This window comes from Nothoprocta perdicaria, unplaced genomic scaffold (assembly GCF_003342845.1).
Source record: "Nothoprocta perdicaria isolate Ctin4 unplaced genomic scaffold, notPer1 scaffold_19, whole genome shotgun sequence".
In the NCBI taxonomy this organism is placed as follows: domain Eukaryota; kingdom Metazoa; phylum Chordata; class Aves; order Tinamiformes; family Tinamidae; genus Nothoprocta; species Nothoprocta perdicaria.
In genome coordinates, this window is record NW_020455093.1 from 6,580,958 (window position 1) to 6,604,295 (window position 23,338).

A 23,338-nucleotide genomic window follows, 5' to 3' on the forward strand; every position below is an offset into this window, starting at 1 on the left:
TCACTCTGAGTCATTTCCATGATTTAGTTGAGTGTRATACTTCATAAACACTTGCAACACTGAAAAGGTGATCTGCAAAGAAGCAAGAAGCAATTGGAAGAAACAGCCTTGGCAGGTCCTGCAACTGCAGGAAATGCATGATAGCCATACCCTAAGGCTCTTCTCCTTGTCACCAGAACAGTCCTGCCCTCAGSGAACACACAAAAAATTAGCTGAATGCAACGTGAAGAGCCTCATTGTGTGCACAAAGAGGCCTGGGGACCATAAATTCCAGGGCTTACTTGCTGGAAAATTCCCATTATGCTCTCCCTTGAAAACTACTTGCCACCAGCTCAGCTCTTTCTCTCAGGCCTGCTGCTGATCACTGAAGAACAAAAGCAAAGAGAATTTTTACTTTTGGAAATATTTAGAATTTTGACTTTCCCAAATTTATTTTTGATTAAGACCATTCTCTATTTGCTTGTCATGCTAGGTATTATATGTGTGATTTAAACATCTGGTTAAAAAAAAAAMCAACAGAAAACAGGTTTGTGATTGACTTATTCTTCATCTTTGAGGGCTTTATTTGGCAATACAAACTACACGTTCTAACTTTTCACCTTTTGCATATGCGTAAGGTTGAAAAYATTTTTCTTTCAGTGAAGATTTGTAGAGAGCTCAAATGAAATATAATGTTTTTGTAGGAAGTATATGAAGTTGCACTCCATGTGACTCTAGAGGTATTTATATTGTCTTAGTGATAGCTAGCTTGTAACTGGTAAGGTGTGATGAAAACAAGCTGAAAGATTTGTGCTCAAGATGAAAAAAATCATATTAAATTCTAATTCTTAAACATTAAAGCATTAAGCATAAACATGTTAAACATAAAGCATAAGCATTATGAAGACTGAAGTAGTTTAAGATGTATATTTTATCTGGTTTTCTTCACCAATAGTCTGCAATTACCCTTTTTGTCTTAGAGGTAAAAATCATATTTGTAAGCATAATTATAATCAAACAATGTTTTATTCTTCTTCGTGGTAGTTTTTATTTTTCTGTTAGTATGATGAAATAATTACAGAGATATTACAAAGTGCTTTTTAATTAATTGTTGACTTATTACTGGCAATAGTAGAACTGCAAAGAAGATGATGCACAGTCTTAGCCAAACAAATGGAATCTCCAGAGGCCATTGGAATTTAAAATAGCTAACAGACAGCGAGATGACTACTAACATGTCTTTGGAAATTTCACAACCAGCTTTACCATTTGTGATGATCAGATTTTTTTTAGTGTTTTAGCTGGATGAATCCAAAATAACTTTTTTTTTTTTTCCCAAAGAAGACAAAAAGGAAAAAAAAATTATTCCAAAGAAGACAAAAAAAAAAAAAAAAAGAGAGAGAAGAGCTGTAGGCATTTTATTTAGTTCAGTTTTTCTTTCCTAATGTGAAGTAAAATGACAGGGGTATGGATAGATCCTATACAACGTGCAAAAGCGCTGTGCTATACAATAAAAAATGTATGAGGTGTTRTATCAATTTTTAATACTTCATTTATTCTCTAGATATGTTCTGTGAGTGGAATTATTTCCAGATGATCAGGAGCACAAATGAGAAAAGAGTAGTAGCTCTAGCAATTGTTTCAGTCATATTTTTGTGCATAATTATGAGGGTGATGTTAGCATGGGCATAGCATGATGAAGGGGGCAGGATCAGTCCCGTCCCAGTGATTCGGTGACTGATTCAGTCCCAGTGTCCCAGTGACTGATTCAGTGAAATGCTGGAAGGTCGCTGCAAGGAGCCAGGCTGCAGCCAAAGGATAAAGTATCTGAATCTTTGGTTTTACTCTCTAAGCCAGTAGTGCTTGAACAATAATAGTATAATGTCCTTGACATCCCTTGAGAGCACATATCCCAATGATTTCTAAACTGGAAATGTTTAGAATCTAACATGTTTGAATCTACCATGGCAATCACTACGTAAAAAATAGCTGAGAAATACATAACCATGGGAAACACATTTGGTTGAAATCTCCTAGTGGAAAAGGAAGACTGACACATAGATTAATGATAAATAAAGACTTTGAGACAAATTTAGATGGTATTTTTAGATGCAGTAATTTTTTCAATTTTCCACATCCTTTGGCTTGATGTTGATTTGATTTTGCAAGATCTCTGTTTGAACGGAAGGAGGAAAAATGAACATTTTTACTGAGGTTATTATAGGTACTGAACTTTAGCCTCTGGCAAAATCAGTGGTAATGGAATAACATCTCTGCTGCCTTGGTGAAACCGCCTATCTTGAGGAAAGAAAACTTCATAAAAATGTGGTGCTGGGGAAATCACACYTCCATGCTGATTTACCAGTGGAAGATCAGACCTGGCGAGCCTTTTGCGTCTCTCCCTGTCCTCCTGTGTGGCTACGTGTTGCAATGGGCCTCGTCGTTGCTCGGTGCTCGTGCTGAGGCCTCTGCACGAGTGGCCTCATCGCGGGTCACGCCGCTGGCCGCCTCTACGTCTGAGTCATGGTTTGGACCACAGTGGTGTGTCCAAGGTCATGTGAAGGATGCTSTGATACTCCCATATACCTGCAAATGCCCATAAGAGGACACATTTGCTCTCATTAATTTACATGTTCACTTGCTTGCACCTGCTTCCTGTTTTCCTSACAGGAAGAAAGAACTAATCCTTACAGAACTAAACCAGAAAAATCCACGCTGCAAAGCATAGTCTTTGCTCTTATGTTTTCCTGCTTATGTTTCCTTTTTTWTTTCATTTTTTTTTCTTCTGATGAGATTTTATTTTTCTTGATTAGTTTGTAAGAAACACTGAAAAAAACATTGATATTCCTCAGGATCTGTTTTTAGAAAAAAAAAGCATGGTAATCGCTATGTACAGCTAATTACTTGCAGAGAGGGGAATCTGAAAACATATGCGTTCAAGCTGGTAACACAATTGGAGTAGGCCATTTTTTACAATGAATATAGTTAACTACCAGAATGATTTGTGTTCTGTTGTGTTTCATTCTTGGTCTCTTTGAATCATAGTTTTGCGTTTTGCCAAAGGCATCTTTGTCTCGGTCAGAAGTCATGACCTGTCATACATGGAGAGTCAAAGTACATACATACATGGAGAGTCCTTAGTGAGTTGCATGGCAGTACTGTTGATAACTTTTTCATTATATGGTTTTAGGATTGAGTCTTCCTGAGAGGAGTAAAGACAATTTGTGCATTTTTATGTTATTTCTCCAAGCTACACAGAGAGTGTTATGTCTGTTTCACTTCTGATCATCCTTTTAATTATTCTTTTAAAGATAGCATGAGGATTAGAAACAATTATAAAACAAAATCTCTAATTTCAAAACAGTGTTTTCTCTGTAATGGATGGGCTTTGGGAACCTCTAAAGTAGCACAAAGAGCAAGGATCATGCCAGGGTCATATTTTCTCATGTAATGCTTGTAAATTAAGGCTAGATGGCTAAAACTTTGCACAAGTAAACTCTACGGGAATATTATTAATRGTACTATATTGCTGATTAGAAAAAATTGGCATCAAAGGCAAAGGAGGAATCTAAAGACTTAGGAAGATAATACTATATTGTTTTTCATTGAGTTCACATTTAAATRTTTTCTTTTCAACTGTAAAGGCAAAATAATTGTTAGTTAAACATAATCCTTAGCTCTGTCATTCCCTAGAGAAAATACCTGATAAATGTATTTTTAAGACTTATTAACTTAAAACATTAGTTTTAAGTTAATAAGTCTTGCACTAATAATAAGTCTTGCACTAATAATTAAGACTTATTAAGTTAATAAGTCTTGCACTAATAATCATATTAGTGCAAATCGGCTATTACTTGAATTGAGAAATTTATGTTAGACACATTAAATTCTGTGTGTTTTTAAACTACTGCTTTATGATCAAGATGAGTATTGCCAAATAAACTTGTATCCTGCTTTCAGATTTTACTAATTTTATGATCTTATAATTAACTTCTCTTATTAAACTTTATAGTATAGCAATTATTATTGACAATGACATCCACTTACCGTGTTTTGCTCTGAGAGGACAGTACTTTAATTTTTTGTGCTAAGATGATTTACAGATAATATATTGTCTCAATGTTAATTAAAGAAAAACACATACTGTATGTAGTAATTAGTCTGGGAAAGAATTCATCCAGAAAATAAATTGCCAAGAAAATGGGAAACCTACAGCTTTGTTAAAGCTATCATCTCATTTAGGCTAAATCTTAAAATTTGATGAAAAAATTTGTTTCTTCTGGTGTGCCAAAAAATTTATACTGATTGTAGTGAAGATAAGTAGTGATATAGTTGAGAGCGGGTTTTATTTATTTAGAGTATTTGACTTTTCTTTGTTTGTTCAACAAAGTGACACTTTTTTTTTACAGGGCAGTAGTTAAAGCAGCATTAAGTGCCATTGACATCATCCAGTTACTGCACTGACTTGATTATATAACCTCTTTTGTGCAATTTTCATGCTCTGTTCTGTTTGAATGTTTTTACTATGCTGATGGCTGTTTTTCATTTCCTGCTGGGATGACCTTGAATAAAAAAAGAGTAAGAATAAAGTAGACATAAGCAATGTAGTCTTGCTGGCATTTGCAGATCCTTTGTTCTGCATTGAGGAACATAGTAGTTTGGCATTTATCTTATAGGTTATTTCTGCTGGGTAGTAATTAATCTTCTACTGTTAGAAAAAAAAAAAAACTTTTTATTAACTTATTTTGTTCTTTTGAATTACTTTGACCTTGGCAAAGTGATCCACTTATGACAATTCCTATTTTATTGAAATATCTGAAAAAGAGCAAAAGTAATGATCAAGGCAATAGTCATCTTTATATTAAATGGCTATAAAATTGCTCCCTCTTTCTTAAAAGGAAAAGAGAAAAGCTGGTTTTCTTTTTTCCAGATTTGCTATATATCATGCAGCTGAAGGAATTGTGGCTTGTAGGTTTTGGCATTTGTTATTGGCACTAATCAACATTTTGTAACTACTTTTCTATATGAATAAACGAATACATCATATTTTACATCCAGCTCTTTTTCAGACTATTGATATTCCTGATTTTGAGGGAGGGTGCAGTGATGCAATTATCCTTTGAAAAAAGTTTGCATTATTCCTGTCAATCCTTACTGTATCAAAAACACTTTTTTTTTTTCTTAGTTTGTCACATGATAGTAGTGCAAATTCTATTACCATACAACTAACATTCACATATGGAGAAGAATGTCAGTTTTAAATAATTTTAATTGGCTCTTTTAAAGTCTCTGCCTTGTAGGGATGAGAGTTCCCTACAAGTTCAGTTCTTTTATCATCCTCACTCCTAGCATGCAAGAGCCTTTCGATTTCTTAAGATACTTAGGAGATACTTTCATTTTGCTTCTGTGAGTATTTTACTTTATTTGTACTGAGGAAATATCTCTGATGTAGCAGGGAATTAAATTCAAGATATTTCATGTCCTAAGTTATTATCGAAAATACTATCTTGAAAAGCAGTACTTACCTTCATTGCTAATTAAAAAAAAAAAGATTTAATTTCACTATTGAATGTTGCAGCATTTTGCTTGTTAATGGAGACTGAATCAACTATGTTGATTATATTCAAAATGCTTTCTTGTTTTTCTTTTTCCAAAGCTAAAAGATATATATTTTCTATACGAAGTATAAAATCAGATGTTTTAGATATAATAGGCGAATATAAATTAAACTTGCGTTTAAGTGCATCATTTTATTTTGCCCTAGGTAAATCTGATCTTTTGCCTTTGATCTGTCTTGATAGATACCATTTTTGAAGAAACATAGCAGTCTCTCTCCTTTCCTTTGGAACTTCTATGGGCTGTTTTGTGCTTTACTTACTTGAGTTTTCAGTTAGCATTTGTTAGCAAGTATGAGCATGATTTATATCCTATTATATCTAAGAATGGTACACTGGAAAATTATGGTTCAGCAGAAATCTCATAAAGTGCAAGTGGAAAACAGCATTTTAGCTGGTTTTGTTGACAACCCCTAACATTATTAAGCAAAGAAACAATACATTTTAACTTTTGGACAGGAAAAACATCCATAAAACGTTGGAAAATCTTTGAACATTTACGGTGATCTTGTACAAATTCTGAATTACAGGTGATGCGGAACAACAGGTCTCCCTGAAAGTGATTTACTAAGTAAGCTCATAATCTCATGTCAGTCATAGGATTAGTTAGGATTAGTAGAAATACTACTTGATTAGAATAGCTTGATGGTAGTCTTCTTTAGCCTCAACAACGAAAAATTGTTCCAATTTTTAATAGTGGAACAAGAAAGTGTCCAATGTAAACCTAGTTATCTCCTTTTTATTAAAGTTTTGTGGATGCCCTTATTGGGGGAGCACATGATTCTAACTGTTCAGTTTGGAAGCTGTCAGTGTTTCCTAATGTTACATATTGGAAATCTTGCTCCTGTACCTAGCAAAAGAACCTTCAGAATCATTTTTTGTTTAGATTTCTTTGCTGCGTATAATGTTAGACTTTTCTACATATGTTTAAAACTACTCTTTCCTGCCCTGTGGCCCGGAAGATAAATACCAAAGGTCTGAATTTTTTCGTCTGTCTTTGTTTTTTATGAAGTAGTTTCTTTAAAGTTATTAATTTTAAAGCATTTGCTTTCATTTTAAGAACACTATAATTAATTCTTGGAAGACTGCATATAATAGAAAACTTGTATAACTTGTAAAAATGGAAATTGTACTTGTAGTTTTAATACTACATATACTAATAGTAATACTACATATACTAATACTACTAGTTTGAAATTCGTCTTTGCAATTGCAGCATTTCGGTAAGAAATGTTGGTGTCCTGATTTGCATACATATTGCATACATATACAATGCCACAAGAGGAACATGTTTAAAGAAACCACACTATAAACTGTTTCTAATGCCGTAAGATAGAGTTGGTTAATAGCTTGGAATGCTTTTATGGTTTCTATTTTTTTTTTTAATTAAATACTTTCACATCTTTGTGTCGTAACTAGATTTTGTGGCATGCATTTAGAAATGGCAAATGAAGAGCAATTTTCTATATAYACTCAATACAGCAATTAAGGTTATTTTTGATATTGAATTTGGTATTGGTAAATAGGCTGTCATCTTTTGATGTGTGTGACAGTAGCATGTGACAGCATGCTGCCAGCCCTGCTTTTAATCAGCTTGATTTCAAACGCTTCGTGATTTTGTCTGTCAACAGTAGAATGAACCAACAGAAACTTCCAAAGTATGCAAAAAGGGATATGAATCAATTTTCTTGAGAGGAATGTCTATGTAAAAGTACACTATGTATAATATTTTATAAAAATAATGAGTTCTAAAGCCTTAATTCTTCCTCTTACGGGCCCTTTTGTGACAATAAGGCAGTTCTCCCTCCTCCCCCACTCCTCATACCCCTGGAAATCAAAATGGCATCTAATGTATTTTTTATATATTTTATTTTAATTTCAGTATATGGTCTGCTCTTAGTAAAATAAGTTCTTTCCCTAGCAGAGACTGCTGYATTTTGAATAGGGGAGTTTGAATAAGGCAGTATGAGACTACTTGAATTTTCTTAAAAGTGGCTGATACATAAATTCAATATGTTTGGAAGCTGTATAATTCACTGTATCTGCTATTATTTGATTTTCACACACACACATTCACACAAATTTCATTATAATCATTAAAGCATCACAACGAAAATGTAAGCCAGAGACCGAGCTCCAGAGATCACAAACCTTAAAATTACTTTCTACGATACGCCATTGGCATTATATTTAGGCATAATTACTTGTATTTACCTACACTGTGCACGTGCAGGCCATCGTGGCGGTAAGGGAGGCGGCTGAAATGGCCACAGGGCAGGTGTTTCTTGCAGGCCTCGCGCCCGCGCGCTGCGGGATGTGTTGGCAGCGGGAGCCAGCGCCTCTGCAACGCGATCCGCGAGGGCAGCCGATTGCTAAATTGCCGGCGTGCTCCCTGGCACGTTCCTGGCTCCGGCACCCGCCGCTATCCCAAGCATTTCTGGTAGGGCTCCACGTGCCAGCACAAAGCAGATGACATGGGGCCAGGGAAATAATCCGGAGTGTATTTAGTTTACTTGGCCTGATCTAAATGTTGTTTTGTTTGTGTTATGCATGGGAGATGGAGTTCTTCAAAGCAGTGGGTTTAGATTCTCTAGAAAACTGTCTGATTGAGGAGTATTTTTACAGCTTAAGTTATTAAGCTCTGGAAGGTCACAAGAAGGAGGAAAGTGGTAACCATTACTATCTACGATGTATTTGGTCGTAGAAAGAAATAAAAATTTTAGGGCTTTATAGAGAAGAGAAAGTTGTTCTAGCTGTAGTGGCTTTCCTTTTTTAAAAATATATTTGCATGTGGATGTGTTTGAGAAATAAAGCTRAGAGAGAACACTACAAAAAAAATCTATGAGGTCAAGCTGAAATTTTCCAAAGGAAGATATGTAGTATTCTTTTGGATAAATGCTGTTTTTACAGAATGACAAGGTAAGAGAAAATACAAGAAAATTACAGTAGMAGACTTTTAAAGTGATATTTTTAGTATCATTAATGTGTCTATATATGATTTTAAAAAATAATTGCTTTTCACTGTGAAATGTGCAATAAAAGAAACAAACTGAATTAGTAGTTAGGTACACCGATTTTTTCCTTGAAAAAAAAAGAACATATGACATTCACTATTTAAGGCCAAAATCCTCAAAGCTCACAATCCAAGAAACCTTATCATGCTGTTTGACCATGAGTTATTTCAGCAAAACAAAATGGTTTAAGAAATTGGGATCGTATTGGCCTTGCTTGAGCTTCCAGGGTTTATTMTTTACTTCAGTGCTGTCCTCACTTTCTTAAGCCTTGGCCCATCCTGGGCCTCGCATTGGTGTTGCTGCTCTGCTTGGCACACTCTTCTGCCTCTGTGCTCCTGGAAAAGGGATTCCCAAAGCGAAGCAAAGATTCCTGCTGACATGTGGTCTCTAATGGGCAGGATGGTGCTTTGGGCCTGACAAACTGTGCTTGTGTTTGGTATGGTATGTATTTTTTCTTCATGACAGTATGGCATTGGTGAATGATGCTCATTTCTGTCACCTGCTGGAATTTTAATCGATTTTCTGAAGAATTTGAGAGCTCTCCAGTTGCTCCATATCTCATAACTGTTATTGAACTGGATTATTTTTGCTTCATAGAAGTTTATAACTTAAGGAGTGTTTCTGATCTGAGACATCTTRCAGAATGTTTGCAGCCACTGTAAATTTGCCAGCATGTTCATATTTAACAAGTTTACTTTGCTTTCTTGAATCCATATCTTACCATCCATATTTTAAAATATTGAAGCATATCTTATAGCAGATTTTTGTAAAATTATATCTGATACTAGATTTCAGTTAGATATCTAATTTTTGTTTATTTTATATTTTCCTCCATCTATTTTTTAAAAGTATAATTGCTTTACAGAAATTTTCTCTACACCATTTCTCTGATTTTTTTATTTGTATGACCTTGTATCAAAGCACTTATGGCTCCTAATAACTACACTATTTCCCTTATTCACCCAGCTAATTATCCTGCTATATAGGAAAAGATAGTTTGTCATAATCTCTTCTTGAAGCATCTGTAGTGGTTATAACTTTATGTTCTATGTAGAAATAACTCACAAAGGAAAATTGTAACAATTTAGAGAACAAAAGAGCTTCTGTGCTCTTTATTTTAAACATTATTTGTGGTCTCTTATCTGTTATTGCTGAGGATTTGGGGCTGAACACTTAATGTAAAAAACTTAAATTAATGCATAGCAAGACTATTTGCTGAATTAATATATGAAGTCTCCTTTGGAGGAACATACCATTAAAGCCCATTAAACTTAGATTAACAAGGTGGGTTTTTTTCCAATTTTACTGTACTGTTTTACTGTACTGTTGTGGTTTTTTTTCCAATTTTTAGTAGTAATTAAAATATATATATATAATTAGTCTTCATTAAAACTAATTTTGCCATGTCAGTGTGTTGAAACATTTTATCTATAGACACCTAATTCACTCAGCTCTAGGAGAAAGGTGGCTGTTGTGTTGCCTCCTGCCGGATGGAGGTTGTGTTGCTGCTTGCGGAATTGTACTTTTGTGAGCGGATCGGGGAAGACGGAGGCGAGGAGAGGAGACCTTGAGAGATGGTCCCAGCTCCTGGTCCCCTTGGGCAGCTGAGGCTGCTTAGGCTCACCTGGCTGGAGAATTAATCTGGTGAAAGGAGTGGGAATGTGTGCACCGAAGTAGTTTGGCACCTGGAGGAGCTGGGGGCAAGGTCGCCATGGCCAACACTGCGGTGCCCCTTGAAGAGCCCTCCTCTGTCTTATCTCTCTGTAAAAACAGTTTTAATCTCCTTGAACTGAGCATCGTAAAATAATATGAAAAAAATAGAAGGAAAATTGTAATCAATTAAGAAAAGTATTTGCTTCAAGCAGCTGGATTTGAGGATTTAAAAGTAGGCTGAGGTGCAAAGCGTCTAGGTCTCGTTATGCAGAGTGAAGGAATGAGTGTCTTAACCGTCATGAAAGCCATCTTGTTTCTCCTTTATTTTTTATTTTTTTTTTTTTTTTTTTCCTGTTTCCCATTTCTGTTGTCTGTTCAAGTGCATTATTTCCAAACAGAGGGCAAATGCAATGTGACTTAGTGAGATTTAATTCAAGAGATTTAATTCAAGAACATGCAGTTCCCGAGGAAGGGAACATCGCTAGCGAATAGGGGTCCAACCCAGAGATGGGTGTCAGTGCTGCCCACTAAGCCAGGATATGCTCTGTTTTGGTGAAATTTCTTGTTAGACTTCATGTTAACACTGGGATTTGCTTTGCTTCTGTTCCTAGGCAAAAGCCATGATTTATAGACAAAATATTTTTACTTAGTTTGCTTTTTAATATGAAGAAAACTACATAGGTTTTTCTAAGCTGTTTCTTCTTTCTTCACTCTACAGAGACCTAAGGTTTAATAGGATTAAAGAAATCCAGCCTGGAGAATTTAGACGGCTTAAAAATCTGAACACACTGTAAGTCTTTTTTCAACCTAAGATACTTTTCCTTTTTGATGTAATATAGTTGCTTTGATACTGTGCCAAATTTGCTTTCCCCTTCATAGGTAAGTAGTCTCACACATTTCAACTGTAGTATTTACACAGGTGAAGGAAGCAAAATTTAGGCCGAAAGTATATTTGAAACAAGCAATAAAAGGTATGTGCCTATTACAGTAAAAAATAAAATTATTAACATCCTGATTTTTATTAACATTCTTTCATAAGAAATATGAATAATATAGAACTTTATCTTTTTTTTTCAAAATCCAGTATCACATATTGTATCCTGCAGTTACAACATGCCATTCAAAGATGTTCAAATGAGCTTCAGTTACAAAATACTTGACAAAATCTGTTCTCAAAGTTTCAGAGCAGTCCTGCTCTAATGGACCAGCCAGGAGAGCAGAAGTCAGAAGCCTTTGCTCTTGCAGAACCTCCTTTTATAGAGGTCTTTTGTACTATGTGTTTCTGAAGAGAAATCCATCTTTAGTGAAGATTCTTTTTTTTTATACTCCCAGAATATGTGTATAATTATTTTAACTTAGTATCTCAGCCTTTCCCTCAAACATAACTCTTGAAATGCATGCGTATTTCTATTCTCTAATATATTTGCAGAGATGAGAAATTATTAATGTGAAGAGTTGTCTTTCTTTTAAAAATGCAAAGTTGATAGTTGCAAATTTGACCACCTGTTTTTTAGAACACAAGTTGCAAATGAGTAGAAATGAAAAGCAAATGAGTTGTTTTGCATCATTATTATGTATCTATCCTCTAAGCATATAAAAATAATTTATTCAGATATCGTAATGTTTTTAGTCAGATTAAAAAATGATAGGGCTTTCCTCAAAAAGCATTTTGTCCAAATCTGTACTCCCTTGACATTTTCAATGGCTATTTCTCTTTTCAGTCACCTTTCATCACACCTCTGTTCAAGCTCTGTCCCTGGTTCTGCAATTCAGTTTTTGTCAAATATGAACCCTTAGGTTTTTCCTGTCCCAAACCCTGAGCTCTGATCCACAAGTCACAAATAAGTTTGGAATTTCATACATCTGTGCAATCAAATTTGGGGAGAAAGCTGTGAATACAGCCAGTTGYGTTAATGTATGATGTAAAGGGTCCAGTACACAGAATATTACTAAGAAACACTGTAGGGAAAGCCACTTAGATCTACCTGTTAATAGGAAATCTTATTTTTTTTTTTTCTGCTCCATTTTAACCTCAAATTATCTGCAAAAAGTCAGACCATTTCAGCTTTAGATTCACTTTGTTTCTGTCAGCTGTTACTGTTAGGGAATAATAGTTGWTTTTATTTTTAATGCTGCATTTATATCTGCTGTTACACATTCTGTCTTTCTCTTATGGTTCTCTCCTACAGAACTTTTAAAATAAACAATTTTTTTTTCATAGGCTTCTAAACAACAATCAAATTAAAAGAATACCTAGTGGGGCATTTGAAGACCTTGAAAATCTGAAATATCTGTAAGTTAAATGATTGTAACCTATGCATCGAAATGTAATTGATATTAACTCATGAAATAGAAAAGTATTTTAATCTGACTTACTGTTTCATGTCACACACGGCTTTGAAAATCTGTAAAATTAAATTACCGGGGGTAGAGGAAGAGAGAATTGTAAATCTGTCTTTCTATGAATAGGTGGYTTGAGATTTGCTAACCGAAGACTGGGATATTTATTTATAGGCTACTGGTTTTAAAGGAACTACTAGCTCCTATTTATCAAATGCAATTTGTAAAATAATTTTAAAAGGAGTATATTGAAGGATTTAAGAGCTCACTTGTTAAAAGATGCATTGAAATTTCCATACAGATACGTTTTTAGTTTGCATTTTGAAAAATGGGTCAGGAGCCGCTAGTCCAAAATTTCTGTTTATATAAGACTGGAATTTATATAAGCTTTTTAACTACTGTCCAAATTGTTCACTGGATGCAGTATAAGTTTATAGGAGAATAGGAGAATCTCTTTGATGAACCATAGGGCCTAGGTCTTAAAGCAATTAAAGCAATAATTCAAAAAAAAAATTTCCATCTTATTTTCAAAATTTTAACCAGGCTAGATCTTAGACGGAAGGACGTGGGAGTGAAATAAAAATCACATAGATTTTTGCAGATATGCCACTTGGTTTTCAAAGCTGTGTTTGATTACATTCTCTAGTCTCATTTTTATGTATATCATCTTTCAGTAATAAAATTGTTTACTCAGTATAAAACTGCAGGAAGGAGAATGTTGAACAGACTGTCCCCAATGCATTATTAAAGTACGTACTGTATTTTTATAGTACATGTTTGTGTAGTGAAGCTGATGTTTTGTAACCTTAGATGTAAAATAAGTGAAGCACTTAAGGTGTACTAATTCAGGATGACCAAACGACTTTACATTGCAACTGTACAGATTTGTGATTAGGTTCTTATTAGTTCTTTATCTTTACATGCTTTTTTAATATAAATGTATTGAAACTAGGATAATACAATACTAAGATATACCCTATTCAGCTCAATGAAAGAGTGAAAAGAAATTAGTGAACTACTGCAYGTGTTTGTTTTCATATATATCTTCATATGTATCTTCATATATATCTTTCATATATATCTTCATTTCATGAATATCTATATCGCTAAGGGGAAGATGTTTTTCCTATTCCTCTTTCTCCCTGGAAACTTTATATATATAATACAGAAGATGACTATAGAAGCTGACTGTGGTAGTGGATTCAGCTGGAGAAATATCTTCTTTAAAACTATCCTCTCAGTTTTGCCAAAATAGACTTTAAAACCTTTTTTGCCTAGTTCAGTGCACTGTGCTGTAAGTGTCCTGAATTATACATTAAAATGATCAAATCAAGCTGATTCCCTGTAGCAGCAGATGCAAACATAGAAGGCTCAATTGTACCAAATGGAGCTGAGCTGCAGTGACAGTTTCAGTCGAGTAAGCACAGGCTAGGTATATTCTGTGGAACAAAGGAAAACAATAGGATTCCAATAGGATCACCTCAAATAGAAACTAGGGAGAAGGAGATTGTTAATTAATAAACGTTAGAAATATTTTTCAGGATTTAGCCTTATAGAGACAAATGATCTGAAGTGTTTTAGGTTTATTTACTAAGGACGACCTGATCCTATTTGCAAGTACAGCTTGTCCTGCTTCAGAGAATGAATTATTGGGACATTATGCTGCTCATTATGATAAGGGAACTGAAGTATTGGATTGTAATTCTCAAAACGTGTACCTTACTGAGTAATTTTAAAAAGCCTGTCTTTTCTCAATATTTCAGATTTAGCAAAATATAAATCTTATGTRTATAAAGAAAGAAGGTCAGTATCCAAGAGAGATCAAGATCTGTTCCTATATCTCTGCTGCATATCTTTTTTATGTTTTCAGAGAATACTTTTTTTCCTGTAGGAGATTTAGTCTCAGAATTTTCAAATGATTCTTCATATTATTTGTATTTGAAATTGAGATGCATTTATTTTCAGAACTGTCCATCAGGAGAACAAATATTGATAAAGATTAATGATCTTGCCACAATTTTCTGTACATTAAAAATATTAATCATCGTAGAAGTTGGCACTTCATTTTTTTAAAAAAGATGCATATACATATTTTGGAGCTCATTTATATATTTTTGTTGTTGTTCTTTATATAATTGAAATATTGACAGTTCCATAAACAGTTTTGTATGGTTATCCTGTTTGTGGTAATAATGTTTTTGAATTCATATGCTAAAAGATGAAAGAAAACAAATGTCATTATCATTGTTTTGCTGGAAAACCAAGAGGGTATTTTTTCTGTCTTTCTGTCTTCTTTCTTTCGTGTAGCTTAGAGTTGGCAATATGATTCTTCTGTAAAGATCAAAAAAGCATTAGTAGCTTGGACATTAGTAGTGGCTATGTATTTTCTGTATCTTTACACCTTGTACTTCAGCAATTTAGTATAAATTTTCTTGTTACATTCCCTGTTCTTCAAGGGAAAATGTAAACTCTGATCTCTATAATAACGTTAAAAGTYGTCTTCATATGAGCAAAATAGCTGATATTCTCCCGATATATCATGTTTATATATATGTATATGGTACAATATATACCTTRTTGTCTTCCTGTAAGTTGTTGAGTTAATCGACTTGTGGAGATAGTGCAGAAAGATGAGAAAGGAAAGCTCCCCAAACTTGTAACAGGGATGTATGCAGGTTAGTGAAAAATTRGTAGGATAATCCTTTCTGATCCTGAAACTCAACAGTTTACTCTCCAAGAGAGAAGATAACTGAAAATTCAAGACGGAGGCATATTATGGGTATAACATGTAGGGTGCTATGTGGTCTGGAATCAGCAGTTGAAACACTGAGGTTAAAGTAACAGGGAAAGGCTTTAGGGAGGAGATATGGGGAAAATGTAAGCCAAATGTACTATGGCAATTACTCTTATCTTTTCTGGATAAGAGTAAGGAGTTTGATAGAGACAGAGCAGTAGGCTAGAAGCCAGTTTGAAAGAAGTACTGGAAATAAAAATGGAAAAATAAAATTATTTTGACAGCAATATAGAGGTATATTCACTTAATAAGAAAAGAGGAGGTTAAGAATCATACGAGAAAGCTGTGATAAAAGGGACTCGAGGCTGTTGCTTAGCAGTATGAAATTTGGAAATGTAGCAAGATTTGGTCTGTGTTTGATGAACYGAGTCATAGTGATGGAATATACATTGCAGATTTGCCAAATTGCTGACTTTTGTCCTTTCTTACCTTACAGTTCCTTATATCCCCTGCTTATATTACGTTCTTTTTATATAATCTTCTATCATTGTTGCTAGGAGCAGGTCATGCTCCTTTTTCATTTGAATAGCTCCAGTGRTCCCTAGTCCCATGTCTTTGCATTCTGTGAGCTGTCTCCTTTGTTGTTTCTAAATCTCTTTGCAATTTTTATTTACTTGTCATATTTTACTTTACACTGCCTCATATTGCCATTACTTTGTACCTTTCTTTTTCCTCTAACATAAAAACACCTCTGTTGACTACATGACTTAATACAGTCCTTACAATTATCCTTATAAAGGGCTTTTTAAAAAGCAAATCAAAACAATAAAAAAACCCTTAAGATGATTGACCTACTACTCTGACTTTTTTGTCTGTTCATTTCCAAACTGTGAATTCCTCTGACCACAATCGGTTTTAATTGAATTTCTGGAAAGTGCTAGTTCTTTGTGAGCTCTGCAGGGGAAAAATAATATAAATTTTAGAAAATAACATAGTGTCCTATTAAAATATATCCCTTGCCATTTTAAATCACTGTTTTTTCATCCTTTTAAAATTGTTAAAGTTTTAGCTGTGCTAACAGAGCTTTTAGGTAGGTCAGGTTACTTTATTGTTATCCATAATTTAAATTAGTTTCCTGCTAATGCAACTGGAATAAATTTAGTTAAATAAATTGGTTTAGTATTTGTAAAATTTCACTTGTTAGGCACAGCTGAATTTTAGAAAGATTAATATTTTTGTGAGTTTGGTAAGCTGTGTTTTGTATTCTGTCGTATCTCTGCTCACTAGATAAAATACATGTTTTTTTTTTTTTTTCTAGTTAATGTTATAAAACACATTTTTTTTCTAGTTAATGTTAATGTTATAAAGTTAATGACATAAAGTTAATGTCATATCTATTTCTACCCCATGAAGCACCTACACTACTCTAAAGTGTGGTGAACAATTCTGTCGTAGGACATATCAATAATGGGGTTATTGGTAGTTTGTCTGTAAAAAGGAACAGTGATGGATGGAAGTCAGTGGCCTGTCCTGTAGCTGCTATGTGAGAGAGTTTCCTATTCAGCACAGAAAAAGATGTATTTTAAGGATGAACTTGAACTTGTTTCAGTAGATTCAAAATTAAGAAGGGTTCAAATCTGGAGATATACTGTGGATGTACGCTATACTTGCCTATACTTACCTGAAGTTTTTTATCCAAAGCATTTGAAAACACTCTTTTTCATCTGTTCAGTCATTTAGCACTTAGAGGAAACAGCATTAATTTGCAGACTGCTGAGTATATTGAAGAAAAATGAACTGCCTATTCAGTTTTTGAAATTTTCCAAATAGTGAGAAGATATAGTGCATTTAAAATTGTAGCTGCAGTAAAAGTTAGGAATGTCATATCATTACAAATACAAAAACTAAGGAGAGACAAAGCAGTAATAACAGTATAACATCATCAACAGATGAGTTTAAAAAAATACTTGGATACTTTTTGAGTGGCTATTTTTTGAAAACAGAAGCAAAACTAATTCTTCTTCCAAAAGAAACATAATATCCATTTTTTTCTAAGTGGATCCCACATTTCTAAAGTATTTTTACAGTCATTTTACATTACAGTTTTATTTTTCTCTTATTTTAACTGTTTGGAATTTTGATCATATTAAAAAACTTTTTTTTTYCATTTTCTGTTTTTTTTTTCTTATTGGAGGAACTCTTTTTGTTCAGATACATGTCTATATTAAGCAAGCACCCTGTGTCCATATATATCAATATGTTGGGATTTCAGCAACTAATAAACTGAAAAATATTTACATTCAGGAGAAGAATACCTCCCCAAATTGTTTTGGAGTAAACATGAGATGCCCTCAGGCTTTTTTCTCATTAGGGCCTATTGTGAAATATTGGTCTTTCTTGATACGGTGTGAAAACTGCCACCACCTCCCRCAAGGTCGATATTTTGTCTGTTGTGTCAAAAGAAATTTGCAGTATTTCCAGTAAGTTACTGAAAACTGTAATGACATAAAAGCCAAAAAGGCTACTAATAAAATGTCTGCTAATGAAACGGTAGGTGGTCCAAAATGTCTTCAACTCTGTTTTGTAGAAATCCATGCCTCATTAATCATTTACCGAATAACTGTGAAATAGGGAACCTGTAACCTAACCTAACACAAAAAGTGAATAACTGAACAAGTATTTTCTGTTTCTGCCTCCATTCAGAAATTGGTAGTTATAAGTTGAACTGTGTGTTTTTTTCTCAAACTCTCCCTTACTAAGCCATCATTACTGTTAATGATAACATGAGCATGATAAACTTGAGCACGCACACCAACCCATCCAGAAACTACTGAATTTTATTTCTGTAAGAAAGGTATAGTCAGCACATGTGAACATACTGATATCCTGCATGTGTTTATTCTGGTTATATCATGAGTATCAAGGGGAATCCATCTTCTATACAGTGATAACACAAATGAAATATGGTTTTTCTGATACAATAGTCATATTTTGATTTGTATTTCTTTGCAAATATTTTAAAAGTGACATAGAAGAAGTTAGAAAAATCACTTTTGTTCTCCAAATACAGTTAAATAAACAAATCAAAACTTTATAATTTGAAAATCTGTACCAGTGTTCAGATGAAATATCTTAATGAAAACAAGAGGCCAATGGCATCCCTAGTGTATTTTGGAAAAAGTAATTTGATGCAATTCTGTTCATTAAGTTGAATTTAATTTGACTTTTGAAAGCTCATCACGAAACTGAGAGGGAAAGAAACAAAAAGTAGTAACAGTGAGAACTGGGAAGCCAAAGAGCTGTAGGGCCTACAGGGTCCTTTTTTTTTTTCTTTCTTTTCTTTTTTTTTTCCCCCCCCAGGCAAACGTTTAGGATGAATTCTCAAGAACAAAGTACTTTTTGTGTATGTGTTTAGTTTTTGTTTTGTATTTTTTTCCTAATATGTAGTTGAAAAGCTGTCTTCATGTGTCAACTTAATTCTTCTTTTCCACCTCCATGTACCCCTCGTTTGTGTACTAATATTACTGATTGTTTCTTGTTTCAGCTATTTGTACAAGAATGAAATCCAGTCAATTGACAGGCAAGCATTTAAAGGACTTGCCTCTCTAGAACAACTGTAAGTGCCTTTTCTCTTCTGTGCTGTCCTCTTCATGGTTCCCTTGCAGAGGAAAAATGCACGCCTTGAACAGTGCATTCTGCCTGCATGCTTTGCATGTCTGCAYTGAATGGGTTGTTAGTCACATAGTCCTATAATCTTTTGCATGTGAAAAATGAACAAGCAAACATGATCTCTATGTCAACTTCCTCATTTCTGTGTTTGTCTTTCATTTGTGATTTGCATTCCCAGTGCCCCTCTATGTTACAAAATAGTTTGAAGAAGTGAAATTGTGGAAAATATTGAAAAGCAGTTTGTATTGCTAATAAATAGACTCTTAACTTCACCACAGTTCATTTGACTGCCACACATATTTYGTTTTATGACAGCGTAACTGAGGCTGAATTAGCCTCTTCAATTCAGAATGGATTTTAAACTTAAAATCTTACTGTTATTGATACATGTTAACATAGCTGTTAATCATTACCATATAAAGGCATTAAAAACATAAGATATTCAATGTTACAGATATTTCAGTAACTTGTTTCCTAAAAAGATTAGTTAAAATCTTTTTCCTGTGTCATGACTTAAAGATAAAATCTTAGAAATGAATGAAAAATACAGTCAATAGCATGACAAAAACTTTTTGTATAGCATTTCATCATTTAGCTATATAATTGCGAARCATCACTATACATTCAATACCATAATGCTTAGAAACGTAGCAAATGCTATAAATACATAGCTATTTCACAATCTTTCACAAGGAAGAGCTTTTACACAAAACATAAGTGCTAGTTGTAGAATATATATAAAATTGTCAATTGTTTCTTTAATGCCCTTCTCTTCCTCCTGCTCTAGAAATGATTACTACAGAATATTGACAGCAACTGGTAGGGCTTACTTGCATGATAATAGCAATTCTTATTTTCTTTTTAGAATTTTAAATATTGAGGTCCCTTTATTGAATTGCCATGCTTCCAAAATAGTATTCTTCCACATGCCCTAAGCTTGATATGCTGCAAGTGGAAACAGGTGGACTTTTTTTCTTGTGCTCTATTTCTTGCTGATCTATATATTATGACTGAAATACATAAATTATTAGGAGTATTAACTCATTCTTTGTGTACTTTTCAGTCTCAGCTTAGGCTCCCTGGCCTGCAGTAGAACTATACAGAATCCATTTCAGCACTAACCCAAAACATCAATTTTATTCCATATAAAATCAAGTTTTAAACAAAATTTGAGATTCATCTCTAGCTATAGAGTTTGGAAATGGAGTCTGACACAGCTGTTGTTCCACGACTGCCTTTGAATAGCTGCATTACTTGCTGCAAGTAGGGTACATAGAGCTGTTCCTTTAAGATATCTCTGAGAATGACTGTCCTGTTAGGCTTAACTTGTAAAGGTTTTTCATAGGTAGATGTTAAAAAGGAGTAGGTTTGAAATTATGAGCTCAAGAAAGCAGTGGCCTGTCTGGAAATAAAGAGTGTTTATTAAGATTTGTAGTTTATAGAGAGAGAGATAGGCATCTTTAACATAAAAATGTAGGGTCTGACTCTACAAGGTCTGGTTCATCTTCAGAGAAAGAGTATGCTCAAAAGGCAAATTTTACCCTTTGTGAATACATCCTAAGTGCTCTAACTTTGGTTTAGGGCTATATCAGCTATTTAGTATGATGTGTTTGTGTTTGAAGCTTCTACGACTTTGAGTTATTAAACCTACTTAGTATCTGGATTTGATGATTTTCTCAAACATTTTTCTCGTTACTTTGTATGTTCTTAAGGGGAAAGCTCTAAAGTGAACATTTGATTCATAATATTTTTTGTACTATGWACTAAAACAGTTTGTTTTGTATTTTTTCCCTTAACAGCATAGTAAATACTTTTTTTTTTTCATTATACCTGCTTTTCAGTTATAGAAAAAGAACAGCAGCAGCAAATATTGCTGTTGCTGGGTAGTATCCTGTTTCAAGCTCCATGACAAAATTTTTAACAGCTGAAAAACTTATAGTTTTCAGCTCTACTGAAAAACTATATATATTTCTACTATAGTAGAAAAAATTTCTTCTAAAATTTCTGCCCAGAGAATAAGATCTTTGAATCAGATTCCGAAACTCACTTGCACTAAAGTAAACGCTGAAAAACTTGTCAACTTTACCTACGCAAAACAGACTGAGGACTTTAGTCATAAACATTTTGTCACCTAAATATTCAGTCATGGTAGATCATGGAAGGAATAAGTCAGGCAATTAAACACTGCCACTTGCTTCCAGTTCAGATGCTGCAGAAGATGTGTTTGGGACTAGCAAATATGACACAAATCGCAGAGAACTCGCCTTCTTTCCAAACATTATCTYGAAGCCAGCCGCAGCACCCATAGGCAGCTAAAACTGCTTCTGTTTGCTTGTGTTTAGGAAAAAAATTCCCACCTGCAATGTCACAAATACCTGGCTTGGGAAGCCACAGGTATTTTGTATTTGGGTCCCCAAACTGCCCTGAGTTTGAAGCATGCTTGTATTTGTTCTGTGACTTTTCTTCCAAGTAGCAACTATGTTTTTGGGATCTCAGCTTAAGAATGTTTCATGTACTAGAGAAAAAACTTTCTTTGCAGTCTTTAACTAATAGGAGACTCAAATACTAATCAAATTATTAAGTTTTATTTCTGCATCTGATTTTATTGGAATACTAATTGTACATATTCTTTTGTCTTTCAAATTAACATACTAATTTTGCTCTTTATATGCTGTTATAAGAGTTTTATGTAGTTTATGTCCCTAGGTGTATTTGGGGAAATGAATACATAGTAATGTGTTCTTTTACATACAGTGATGCAGTTTCTTATATTCATTCTATTTATCTTCCTTAATTTGATTTTCAGTAGCTTTTAAATACATTTTTCAAATATTTTAGAAAGTTGTTGCATTTAAATATATATATTMATTTATGTACATTTAACAGAAGAGCCTGTGTGAGCATGTAACTAAAATCTCATTGCATTGCTAAAAATAACTATTCAAAATAACAACAAAACGAAAACCAAAGGAGCTTTGAGGAGTGCAATATATCTCTGTTATTCTAAAATAAGATCAGCCAGGGTACACCAACATAAATGACTGGGGACAGACATTTATCTAGCTTTATTTAAAAAGCCTTTAAAGATAGGATTCTGTAATCTCCTTAAGCATCCTGTTCCAGTACTTTACATCATTATAATTACTATGTCAAATCTAAATCTCCTTGCTTGTGGTTTAAGCCTTTTACTCTTGTAAAGGGGAGGCCTTTACTCCCCTGGGCATGGAAAGTTCTTTGATAAATGTAGGAAAAGATCTGTATGTTCATTCTCTTTCAAATAATCAAGATGACWAACTATTTAAGTACATAGATTATAYTCTACTAATGAATTTCAGGTACTTTTTTCAAAGATGGGGAGATATTATTGGAAATGAACAATAGGCATATGTGTTAAAGGTCTATGTGTTAAAGATTAATAGGCCTATTATTAAAGATAATTCTCAATAAAATATTCTACTACAGAAGATATATTGCTAAGTTCAGTGTTGTGAAACAAGACAAATGCCACTAAGATGTATACTGCCTATTCATACTCCAACTTTAAAAATAAAAAATAGAAAATCTGCATTCATTTGATCAAACTTTTATCTTCCTTTAAATGTATTGATTTGGGATTTGATTTCCTATAGCTGTTTCCTTTTCTCTGCTTCCTACTTGACATGAAATTGATAACCAAAATGGGGGATACAAAGGTATCATAAAAAAGGTTTTTGAAAAAGCACGCAAAAAGATTTTAAATCTACTTCACTACATTATGCTGCTGTTTTTAGTAGCATGTAATATTCTGAACATACAAGATATGCCAGTGTGAGGTACATGTTTGGATTAATTTTCAGTTCAAGAACTTACATTAATTACACACTTAAAAATCCTTAAAACATTTGYTTGGCTCATACAAGAAAAGAATGTAACCAATAAACCTAAGTGATAACATACGATTAAAACTCAGGTCATAGCGCCAATAATTTTCAATTCTTTTTATTCTAGTTTATAATGCAATCTGGATACTTCTACAGTTCTTTTTGAATTGCTGCTACTAACTTCCTACATCTATTTACCATCTTAATGTGTTCATAAGTTGTTTTAGAAATTAGAACTTTTTTGAGCTGCTACTTTAAAAACTCAGAAATCCCAACCAACTACTCATGTCAGGCAGGAATATTTCCCAGTTGGACTTCATTATTTAGTTTGTTTGTTTGTTTGTTTTTCTTTTCGAGCTTGCTACCTTGATGAGGTAGCATAACTTTTATAATGTGCTTTACTGCCTGAATTACTGCAGTGATTATCTGAGATTATAAACAAGGCAAGATGTAAAGCAGAGGTGTTTTAATTAG

The 23,338-nt window shown here is 33.7% G+C and overlaps 1 protein-coding gene across 1 annotated transcript in view; it reads left to right on the forward strand.

Moving 5' to 3' along the window:
• PXDN (peroxidasin) overlaps window positions 1-23,338 on the forward strand; it is a 68,859-nt gene that overhangs the window by 10,714 nt on the left and 34,807 nt on the right. Inside the window, exons 2-4 of the mRNA XM_026037067.1 lie at window positions 10,980-11,051; window positions 12,483-12,554; window positions 18,880-18,951. Coding sequence (XP_025892852.1) covers window positions 10,980-11,051; window positions 12,483-12,554; window positions 18,880-18,951 — 216 coding nt within the window. The remainder of the gene's footprint in view (window positions 1-10,979; window positions 11,052-12,482; window positions 12,555-18,879; window positions 18,952-23,338) is intronic.